General features: G+C 42.7%; 1 protein-coding gene across 1 annotated transcript in view; it reads right to left on the bottom strand.

Annotated features, from left to right (window-relative positions):
* The window catches only part of CDC42BPA (CDC42 binding protein kinase alpha), a 261,009-nt gene that overhangs the window by 32,841 nt on the left and 215,729 nt on the right, over positions 1-12,439 (bottom strand). The window contains exons 24-30 of the mRNA XM_042445935.1: positions 12,156-12,295; positions 11,504-11,585; positions 10,035-10,251; positions 9,408-9,470; positions 7,989-8,582; positions 6,722-6,819; positions 3,226-3,312 (exon numbers count right to left, since the gene is read on the bottom strand). Of these exons, the coding sequence (XP_042301869.1) occupies positions 3,226-3,312; positions 6,722-6,819; positions 7,989-8,582; positions 9,408-9,470; positions 10,035-10,251; positions 11,504-11,585; positions 12,156-12,295 (1,281 nt within the window). The remainder of the gene's footprint in view (positions 1-3,225; positions 3,313-6,721; positions 6,820-7,988; positions 8,583-9,407; positions 9,471-10,034; positions 10,252-11,503; positions 11,586-12,155; positions 12,296-12,439) is intronic.

Genomic DNA, 12,439 nt, shown 5'->3' on the forward strand with positions numbered 1-12,439 from the left:
TTTAAGTCCTCAGTCCAAGATGGGCCTAATCCCCCCGCGCGGTTTAAAATATTGGAGAAGAAGGCCCGAGAACCAGTAACAGTCTAGCGGGGAAATGGCACCCTTTGCAATAGAGAGCGTCTTCTCGAGAAGGGTGTCCGAGGGTGGGGTGGAAATAATGTCCCCGTCGGGGGAGTTCCTTGAACCGAGGGCGTAACCCACGGACGATGGTAAGTGCCCAAGTCAGAAGTTAAGTGGCCCAAGTGTCAGCAAAGGGCTGCAAAATTTTCAAGAAAAGGGGAGATGAATGACGAAGTATGCAGACCAATCATGACCTTTTCTTGGCCTGGTCCGCTCCTGCTGTGGGGCTTACGATACCGGCTGGAGGACCTCGCTCCGGAGGAGGAAGAGGAATGAGAGGGGTACCTAGGCGCTGAGAACCCTGTGTTGCCCTGTCACTCTGTTGAAAGGGCCTGAACTGCTGGTCCTGAGGTTGCCACTGTCGCTGTCTTTCCGGAACTGAGGAGTAGAGGAGGAGGACATACCGTGTCTCTTGGCGGCCGCCTTGAGTTTGACTTCCTGTTGAGACGGTCGTCGGTCTCCGCATGAACAATCCCGACTCGTCCACGGCATGCCTCGATGGTGGTCTTGACCAGGAGTCAAATCGGTTCCAGAAGCCAGGCATGGCGCTGCAGAGCCAGCGAGGCCGACATCGCCGACCTGCACAGTCAGCTATGTTGGCGGAAGCGTGGATGAGCCAGCCCCGATGGAGTGGGCTTCATCCCTGATTTCAACCAGCCTCCGCTGCGCTTCATCCGGGACGTCGGATCAGGGGTGAAATATCCTCCATCAAGCCTGCCATAAGCCCCCATGCAGGCAGTATAGTTGATTGCCTTTACCGCAGGGAGGATGCAGAATACGCCTTTTTTGCGAGGCCATCACCCTTGCGAGCCTCTCGGTCAATCGGGGAGGTGGCCTGTTTATGAGTTGTATTCAGCTGGGCTCCTTCAACAATTCTAGCTGAATTCGGTCTCGGGTGGAAGGACAGCCAAGGGCAGCTTGATGGAGCGACCCTGTACAGGGTCTCGATCTTCCTCGAAGTTCCCATTAAGACGTGGGGAAGTCCCAGGACCTTTTGAGAATGGACTCGAAGGAGGAAGGAGCGAATGGAGGGAGGGGTTGGGACCGACCCTGAACCGGCGTTCGACCGGGTCTTTAGCTGCATCCATCAGGGTATGGAACTCGATGTCTAGAGGCCTAGACATCTTGATGACGTGCCGCTAAATGTCCTGAGGTCATCAGTGGGAGAGGCCGGCTCGGGGTGGTGCAAGTTCTGCCGAGAGCATGCAGTGACGATCTCCATCCGAGGGATTGTCCGAGGAAAGGCCTGTCTCCATGTCTGACTCCAGGTCCGAGTGGCTCGGTAGGACGCTTCCTCCGACCGGAGTTCGAGTTGGCAACAGCCGCCCGGGCCCTAGCCTCTGAGAGTGTTGATCTAGGTTCCCTTGGGACAGACTTGGAGGTCTTGACGATCCGGTCGGCACCGGTTGATCACAGGCTGCCCCGAGTGACGCTTGTCCTTGAACCTCCTGAATGCCGTGTCCCTTGTGACAGCCTATATAGCGGCCCGATTCCGAGTTGTAGAAGACATCGGTTGTCATCCTCTTTGAGATCATCCTCAGAGTGTCCCTGAAGAGGTCGGGTTGGACCGGGGTGGGGGAACGGTCCCGTTCTGATGACGGCCCTTGAACGGCTCACAAAGGGCTGCGTGGCAAAGTCCAACGGAGTCGGAGTTGCGTCTTCTGGGTCAACAACGCTCTTGGGGATCCTCTCCTTTTTGTCGGGCTTAGAGCTCTGTCGGTCTGGGGAACGACGATGTAGAGGGCGAAGGGCGATCCAAATCCTTGGGGGCCTTGGAAGAAGCGGGGTCCCCCGATGCTGGATTTCTTTGCGGTTGTGGTCTGGTCTGCAGATTTGGAAGGGTCGACTTTTAGCCTTCCTCTTTGGGCCCTCGGTGTTTCCAGCTCTGAGATGGTGGAAGAGCCCAAAGGTCTTGCCACGTGTGCTCTGTTACCTTTCCTCGGTATGGACCGGTCCCTCGAGGGTGCCCGAATCAGGAACAGCCTCTTCGTTTCGACTCCTTAGCACTCTTCCTAGATGCCTTGGATGGCTTCGAGCCCGAAGCAGTCGATGGGTCCATCCATGCCTCGACTTTGAGGAACGGAGGAGACGACGGACGCGCCTTGGCAGGAGCGGCCGGTGCTGAGCCCTCTGTCCCCGACGGCTTGTGGGGCGCTTTAAGCTTGTCGTGGCTCTGGACCTAACTGGGTCACGGGCCACACATGAATGAACCAGGCACTAAAGGGGAGCCGAGGCTGCACAGCCGGGCTATCCCGAGCCTTGGAGGCCATAGCGGATACAGACACCGACGGGGCCGACGATGGAGGGGTCCTCGACATGAACCTTGCCCTGCATCGCGGAGGTTAAGCGGGACTCACAGTTTTTCCTGCCTGTGATGTCATGGATCTGCAGAAGGTACAAGATTTGACATCATGGTCCTTTCCCAGGCATAAAAGCAGAAGAATGTGGGTCTGAACTGGGACTTTGCCCCGCAGACATCACACTTTTTGAACGGGGGGACATTGCGTCCAGCAAACAGCGTCCGAAGCCGAGACCAGTCAAAAACCAGCAAACAAGTCCAGAGGAGTTAGAGGAGACGGAGTCCAACAGTCCGAATGGTCAAATCGAAGGGGAGGTCAGCAAAGCAAAAACGGTCCGAGGTCAAGTCCAGTAATTCAAGAATAAGAGAGCTAAGTTCCAAGAGCTACTAACGCGGCAGAAAAAAGGAACTGAGGAAAGAGCGGGAAGGCAGGGGCCTTATAAAGGGTGGCGGAGTTACCGCCAAAAAGTTGCATAAGTGCAAAGTCTACTTTGCCCAGTGATTCCAGAAGTATCCGAGCAGCACTGCGCAGGCGCAGTAAAACCCATTTGTATGATTCGCAGAGACACATGAAGAAGAAATATATATAATATAATATATATAGAGAGAGAGAGAGAGAGAGAGAGACGACAGACAGACTGAGACAGATGACAGACAGAAACAGACATGGGGCTTGGATACTTGGTTGGCCCAATTAATATCTCTACTAACAGGAACCTCAGATGCACTGTACTAGTCAGACTGAACAAAACAATGGTTCAAATCAGTTATAACACATACATTTTGATGTTTGTTTTTTTAAAAACTACCAGCCATTTTGTTTTGAAATATATTAATCTAACTGTTTCCAGACCTAGGACATTTAGCGATCCTTCTGTGTTCAAAGAGCGTACCTGAAAGCACACGTTATAAATATCTCAGTAAAAAAATATCTATCAAACCAAAAGGATTCAAGCTCTCACAAACCACTCAGTAGTATCATTTTCAACTTTTCAATAACACGAAGCTTTAGTGAACCGTGTACAAACCTTTGTCCAAATTACTCCCAATGTAGAAGTAACTGATGAAAGACACTTTAATATTGAGATAAAGAATTTAGGGTGGAGAAAGAGCAACCGCAATGCGTCACTGTAAAGTAACTGTACTGCTGATTTGGGTCCAGTGCTGGTTATTGGTATGATATGCTGTTATTGATATTAGAGCCCTAAATAATGGGACCTACAGAGAGTGATTCTTTTACATCCCTAGGGAGTGGCAACATTATGCAAAGATGTGAGAGTATTTTTGGTTGTGGTGCCCCCCATAATGTTAGCCCCATTTGAAGACCCTGTCACACATGATGACCTAATTTCAAACATCAAACACGACCTGGAATATTTATTCAAGCATTGTATCTCAGAAACCAGTTTGGTTCTGATTTACCATACTGTTACGGAATGTTTGCTATGGTGGGTTAGGATTTTATGTTTGAACCATTTTATTTAGCGGTATCCTACCAGCCTTGAGATGTTTCAAGTAAGAAACATTTTAATAAAATAAAGTCATAACATATACAATAGAGCATTCTGTTAAGGTACATCCAGTAAAAGCAGATTAACAGTGCGTTGGAATGTACCCTATAAAACATATGCTTTAATGCAGTTCAGACTTGATGTCATTTTAAATATTCCCCAACCCTGGCAACGAAGACTGCTTTCATTTTCTTTTAAAAAGACGAACAACTGATACAGCACACTCTCATTTTGGATAATAAGTATGAAAGAAACAGTTTCGAAATGTTAACTACAAGATGTTAAATACTAAGCACTGTATTAAAACGTTTAGTTTCATATAATGTAATAATATTCAGGGGAATGGAATGTCCCTTGGAACATTTGTTTATACATGATATACATATTTCCTATTGTGACATGAATGCTTACATAAAACTATATAACAATCATAGTTACTAAAATTTTTAGTGCTAATGCTACTTCTGTCTTTTGTAAGGACCTTCCACACAAGGCACAGAAGTAGGGTCAGTTCGCAGTGGTCGATGCGTATTTGCGTCATATCGCATCGTTCATTCACACCCGCGCCTCTGAATAGCGTTGGCCGATTCATATGCGTGTCATATTGCATCGTTCATTCACACTGGGCGGCCTTCCGAATCGAGGTTTTGCGAATCGGCCAATGCGTATCAGGCAAGTAAGGCAAGTGCAGATTGGATAACCACACCAGCCCAATACAATGTGCATTGGCCGATACACATCGGCAGCTTTGTGCATGCTCTGTGGGGCTCTGAACGGGGGCAACATTTTTAACTTGCGGGGTGAAGAATGAGGTCACTGTTTAGCGCTTATTTTCGCGAGAATTGCTGCCTTTAGCAACTACGAAAGGGGTATGCACCATCGTATATGTGTGTGTGTGGTGTTGTATGGTGTGGGTTGTTATATATATATATAGTGGCACACACTAAATACATACATACAACTTTAGATATATATATACATACATACTAATTATAACACATAGTGGTACAGCCAAAAGCGAGATGCCTTTTTTATGTCACTACCACACATTTGTCTGTATGAGTGTTGTAACACACACACAACACACACACACACACACAGATATACACACATAACACTAGTGGACACCCAAAAGTGTGATGCCTTTTTTTATGTACACAACATTTGTCTATGAGTGTTAATATATATATATACACACAACACACACATATACAAAAACACACTGTGCCACAGCCAAAAGTGTGATGCCGTATTTATATGTGTACACACCATCTGTCTGCTTGAGTGTTTGTATGGTGTGTGTGTGTGTATAATATATACACACACACACACACACACACACAGATATACACACATATACACATAGTGGTACTGCCAAAGTGTGAAGCCGTATTTATATGTGTACCACACAGCTGTCTCTCTCTCTCTCTTTATATACACATACATATACATATACACACACACACACACACACACACACACACAACACACAAACTGTGGAGCAGCCGAAAGTGTAATGCTGCATGTATATGCTTACACACACCTTTGTGTGTGTGTGTGTAATATATGTATTTGTATATATCTATCCATCTATCTATCTATCAATCTCTATCTATCTACCTACATATACATATATACACACATATACATATATTATGTATGTATGTATACACACACACACACACCAAACTGTGGAGCAGCCGAAAGTGTAACGCTGCATGGTATATGCTTACACACACATCTTTTGTGTGTGTGTGTGGTGTGTGTGTGTACACCAACACCACACCATACACCACACAAACAAACTGGGAGCAGCCGAAAGTGTAATGCTGCATGTATATTACAATATACACACATATACATATACGTATGTATGTATGTATGTATGTATGTAATACACATACCACACACACACAAACTGTGGAGCAGCCGAAAGTGTAACGCTGCATGTATATGCTTACACCACACATCTTTGTGTGGTGGGTGTGTGTGGGTGTACACACACACACACACACAACAACAACTGTGGAGCAGCCGAAAGTGTAATGCTGCATGTAATACATATACACAACATATACATATACTATGTAGTATGTATGTAGTATATACACATACACACACACACAAACTGTGGAGCAGCCGAAAGTGGTACGCTGCATTTATATGCTTACACACACATCTTTGTGTGTGTATGTGTATACACACACATACATATACATCCCCCCCCCGACACCCTGCTTTATCTCGTTCAGTGGAAAAATCGCTCCCCAGCCTCGGCGGTTGTCCTGAAAGGGGAAAGGGCCAACGGAAGGAGATGGGGGAAATTCCAGCGCAGCATCATGGGAAATTTGTAACCTGTTGGTCTTCAGGAGAATCAGCGGATTGGATGTACACACCAGCCAAAGCAGCAGAGGTTTCGCACTGGCCATCAATACGGATCCCGTGACTCCACTATCTTTGCGGACTCACAAAACGGAGGAGCCGGCTGCCTTCAGTTCGGAACCCCGCCATGAATACGCATTGGCCAAAGCGTATTCACATTATATCGCATTGGTCAATACGTATTCTGAGCTCACAGGTGTGGAACGCCAATGCGATATAACGCGAATACGCATCGACCAATGTGAACTGACCCTACTTCTGTGCCCCGTGTGGAAAGGTCCTAAGAAAAAATAAATACATATTTGATAAGTCAATTGTAATTATTATCCAAGTTTTTCTAACCAACCTGTTTAGTGCCATTTGTGTCTTGGTCAAACAGCTTAATTTACAGTATAATTTTGCTCATTACCTTCTTCAAGGGGATAGTCTGAATCCACTCCATGGAATTCACATCGAATATATCAACTGCATTTTCACTGTACACTGAGAGGTATGGTGCATTGTAACCTGGAAAGAAATTCAAAGTCATGTCTAAGAAATACATTATCATTCAACAGATACGCTGAAGATAAAGAGACAGTCATTTCCCAACATGCAACCTCTGTGGTAGTACTGAATCATTGTCTGGATGCAGTAAAGGACTGGATGCAGAGGAACAAACTGAGGCTTAGTCTCAGACAAGACAGAAGTGCTGATGGTGTGTAAAAAAAAACAACCTGGGTTTGGAATTGCAGCCTGTTCTGGATGGGGCTGCTCTCCCTCTGAAAGATCAGGTTCATAGTTTGGAGGTGCTCTTGGACCCAGTAATGCTCCTGGAAAGCCAGGTTGCTAGGAATGTCTTTGCCCAGATTTGGTTGCTGTGAAGTTAAATTGCTGGGTATATGTAAAAGGGCTTTTTCTATAGCAGAGCTTTGACTATGGAACTCCCAACCCAAGGAAGTTAGGCTAGCCCCATTTCCTTGGAGCTTTTGGAGGGCAGCCAAAACAGTACTGTCCCACATGGCATTCCGTGTTTGAAATTGATGTTTTAACTGTTTCAGAGCTATTTCAAAACTGTTTTAGACTGCCTTTAATTTTTTTTAAAAAAACTTTGTATTGTTTTAATTAGTTTTTATTTGTTCATTGCCTCAGGAGCCCTTGTGGGCTGGAAGGTAATAAATAAATACTATAAATAAATAAAATTTAGAATTAGTAGCTATCCAGAAATGGACAGGTAAGATAGTGAATCCCTCAGATCTTCCAAAAGCAGGGACTTCTTAAATATTTTAAAACCAGGAAAAGGGAATATACATTGTAGAAGTAATCAAACAAGGCATAATATTGTCTGGTTTACAATTTAGTCTCCCTTTGGTAAGCCTCTAATCAGAAACAGAAATACTATGAATGGAACCTCTTCCCTGACAATGGAGTGTCTCTAATATTAATGGTGCCTGGTTATGTCTATTTGCTTATCCTTAATCATACTGAACATCACTTCATTTAAGTAGCAAAAAACAAACAAAAATCTTTCTTGTATACTTTTCTTTTGGTATTACATGTGTACTGTAACTTCTTGATGGTGAAATCCTATGAAAAAAGCAAAAGGTATATATCTGAATATTATTCCAATGTGGCTTTTTCCTTAAAAATGAAAATAAAAGATACCACAATCAATTAATACAATGACAGGAACTTACAGGAAGAAGAAGGAGTTGCAGGCCACATCAATTCCTGTTGCCTAGACCTTCGACCTTGGCAGTCTACATAAATTCCTACGCTGCTAAAACACAGCAGATATTCCTTATTTGAGATTTCAACTGCACAGATGGCATCGGTTGTTTGCTGTGCAATGAATGACAGTGTGTGATCATCTGGATGAAGCAAACTATGTGGGTTTCCTTCTCCGTGCAAAGGGTACTTTAAGAATCCTGACTGATAGCCCACACAGAGCCGCTCACTAAAGATTGCCATCCACTGGACATTGCCAGCGACTTGGATCTCTTTAATCTTTTTGTGACGCGTTTTGCTGTGATTCAGTTCATAACAAAGGACCTGTCTCTTCATTGCCACACACAGGCAAGTAAGGGCTCCATGGCGCACTTGTCCAGAAACTATGGTCTGGCAACCTTTTGTCTCTGCCAGTTTATAAAAATCAGTTTCTCGTCCATCGAAGGCTGTCATTGGGAACAGCCGCACGTGGCGATTTCGTCCTGAGATCACTGCAATAAGCTGTTCATTTGGGATAAACTCAATCTGATGAACTTTCTTGTTGTCACCAACACGGATTATCTCTGCAAAAATGAAAACAGTGTTTACATGCATCCAGCCCACTACAAACAAGAAATATGTAAGAGAACTTGTTATGCTGTAATAACACAGAGACATTTACCATTTATCTTGAAATAGAAAGAAGGTACCCAGGGCAAATAATTGTTTGCATCCTGATCCTGCTTTTTCTCTTCGGTTTTGCTACAAAACAAGGCTAAAGGTTTTCCTGAAGCAGTAGCCTCAGCCATTCTCCACTTTCTTCTGCTGGTCACATCTACAGTCTCACTCCTTTCTCCTTTTTTTCTTACCCAGTTCCGTCTTCTCTCTTCTCTTAGAGTAAGTACTATCTGAGCATGAGTTATGTCATTTCTATTAAATGAACAATGCTTCTGTGAACAAGAGGGGGAAAGCTAATAATTCTGTAAATAGAGTGGAGGTTTCCACAGATTTGTACCTAGTGGCAATGGACAATGCATGCATTCTTTGCATGTTACAACAGCCACTGAAATGGTTAATATGAGCGCTTATAATAAAGAAGTAGTTGGCTGGCTTTCTGGAAGCAGGTTTTCATTTCAGTTAATTGTACTGAGTGGGGCCATGTACAAAAAAAAGAAAAAGAAAAGAAAAAAAAAAGTGGACTCCAACCTGACAACACAACACAGATTGAAGCCATTTGGGTAGGTAAGAACAAGAGAGAACTATTTGTAGTGAAATGTAGTATGGCCATCATTTATTAAAAATAATCTTAGAAACTTAAAGAAGACTGAACTAGAAGGAGTTGATAGAACAAATTCTACAGTTTATTGCTTTTACTATCCAAATTTCAAACATAAACCATGTTCTCTTACCATCCTTGGTGACATGAACCACAAATAACCCTTCTTCGTTGCCCAGAGCTATTCTTTCATGATCTGTGATTGTTAAAAAAAAATAAAGGGAAGAAAAACTGGAACATATGCTGTGAACATAATGATCCTAATAATTATATATTTTAATAAACAGATATTAACTAGAACAGCCAGCCATTGATTTATAAATGAGCCGAAATCAGAAATTATATAACTTTAAGAATAAATTCCACTTATTTGTGAATGAGTTCTCATATATTTCCCTTCATTCAACCCATATAAATTAATAAAGTTTCACCATCAACAGTCTTCCATTTTCACCTAAAACACTAATCAAGAGGCTGTTTAGGATGTAATCCTATAGAGAAGGGATGGGAAGCACGCAGACCTCAGATGATGTTGGATGGCAGTTCCCAGTATTCTTCACCAATGGATATACTGGCTAGGGCTGGCAATTGCTACAGTACTGTAGTTATTTTCTAGTGTAAACACACACACCAATTAGTTAACTTTATGTTACTTGAAGCATCTCCTACAAAATGTCTGATTTGAGAATACTGAAATAAAAAGGGTATCCCTGCTACTTTTTACATATACATGTATCACTCTAAGTTAGTGATTACAAACCTATGATTGCTGCTGCCTGTGTGGTTTTAATGAGGGGTAAAGTGCTGTCATAGGCTTCTTTGGGAGAATAGACAGAGCGATCTTTGAGTTTGTTCTTCTTTAAAATCCTGTGCAATTCATTCAGGACTCCTACCCATTTGCTCTTTTCATTCTCACTGTCAGCTAAGATCAGGATTGAGCACTTGTTACTGGATGCTGACAGCTGGGAAGCTGTAACCTGGAAAAGTTATAGACATGTATATGTTTGTGCAAGATGTGACAGAATGCATGCTTAGGATGAAAGGCAGAATATAAATTTTCTAAATAATTTAAAATACAATCAGATTCCAATGCAGTTATCATGTAAATGTGCCCTTCATTTAACTACTCAATATAAGGTCCACCCTTTGTATCTGTTGGAGATCCATTCCAGACCCTCCCTCTGTGGATAAAAAAAAAAAGCAGGACCCCAAGTGCCATTCTTATTAATGGCGGCCATGACAGCACAGCTGCTGAGGCAGCTGTGTGCAAGCATGCCCGCTGAATTCAATGAGGCTTGCCGTCTATGGATATTTAAATTTGTGGATGGCAAGCCCATGAATATCAAGAGCCCACTGTAAACTGAACAATGCTTGTAGTCAGTATTTTTGACTACCATATTTTCATTTCAAGGTTAACTATTGAGATGTTGTGCCATATAGCTGATGGAGCATCAGACCTATCCTGGGAACAAGATTAGGTTCAAATCTGTGTCAACCCAAACAGTACCTCAAGGGCCAATCAACCTCTCTTATACTGATGTAATTCAGCAGGGTTGTTGTGAAGATGAAATGGGCCTTGGAAAAACATATATGCTGCCTTAAGATCCTTGGGAAAAGGAAAGGATAAAATGTGGTTAAAAACAAACAAAAAGTATGACTATCAGGAAAGGGCATGTGTTTACGAGTGGCATGCTTATGACCTACATAAAGATTGGATCACTTTTGGAAGAATTAAAAATGAAACTTAGGGGCAAAACAGACCAGCAGCTTTAGCCGGCTTCGGGGTGGTGTGGGGGCGTGGCCTTCAGATGACACATGCCCCAACACCATCCCCCAACCCAGCCTTATGCTCCCCGCCTGCCCAGATAGTGGACAGCGCCGGTGGCACTGTGTTTACACACTGTGCACAGGAGTGCAAATTTTTTTTTGCCACAATGGCAGTAAAGGTGCCCTTTTTCCAGCGCAAAAAGGAGTAACATTTTGCCACTTCTTTTTGTGTAGGAAAAAAGTCGGATTGGGGCCATGGCATATGGTTTCCACGTCCCGATCCAGTGCTCTACAACTATATGGCTGTCTGTTGCGGCCCTTAGTTACTATCTTCATTTCAGTGTCCAGACCCTGGATAAAATTTACATGCAATTTCATTAGAAATTAATATAACAAATTAAAAACTGCCGACTCATTTCTATTTATATGCAGCATAATTTGAATATAACATATATTACTTACTCTAAAAATACAGGGAATATCTTTTCGACTTGCATGGATGACATCAGAGGCCAAGACAGAACACACTGAGAATTCTTCATCTCTTAAAAAAGTGAAAAATAGTTCACTGACAAGTAGACTTGTTAAAAAAAATCTAATTTTAAACAGTAATGATTCTACTTATAGAAGAATTTTAGACCTATGCAACAGAAAGAATTCAAAGATTGCAATTCAGCAGAAGCATAGAGATCTGATGTATGTATATTTAATTACTATTTCATACAAATGTTCACTGCACAAACTATATGGTATCTATTTGAATAATTAGTTGAAATGCAAGAGTTAAAGTCAGTCAATGTAATATAAAAGCAAGAAACAGCTTCTCTCCCCCAAATATAGAAATATAAAACTCATTCCAACTATACAAACTCTGACTCACTATCAATTAGGTCAGTAAAATGCTGCCTCATTTACAGCCATGATAAACTGTAAACACAAAGAATGATCATGTACTTCTTTCTAATGGCATTTGATAAAATATGCAGTTACTGGAAATGAAAAACAGTGACTAATTCTCAGATATGTAAACATCCACAAATATAAGCCATCATGTATATTATTCAAATGGGTTACACTTCCTGTGGCTGTTATTAAAAATAATGACACTTCATACCTCATATCAAGAACCTGACTCACTACCACGCTGGGCTGGGATGTTTTTCCTTCTGCTATATCGTATAGAAAAAGTTTGAAATCACAGACAACAGCTAGCGCTCTCTGCCAGCCTTTCTTCACCCCAGCTGGCTTAGGGACCTGTAATAAAATTAACTGCAATTTAATGACATTATTCAAATGTAAAGACAGACATATGAAAGATGTTTTACTTTTATTAGTTTGATCTTAGAAATGAAAAGGACAGGTTGCTTACCTGTAACGGTATTTCTTCGAGTGGTCATC

The sequence above is a fragment of the Sceloporus undulatus genome, chromosome 1 (genome assembly GCF_019175285.1).
Source record: "Sceloporus undulatus isolate JIND9_A2432 ecotype Alabama chromosome 1, SceUnd_v1.1, whole genome shotgun sequence".
NCBI lineage: Eukaryota > Metazoa > Chordata > Lepidosauria > Squamata > Phrynosomatidae > Sceloporus > Sceloporus undulatus.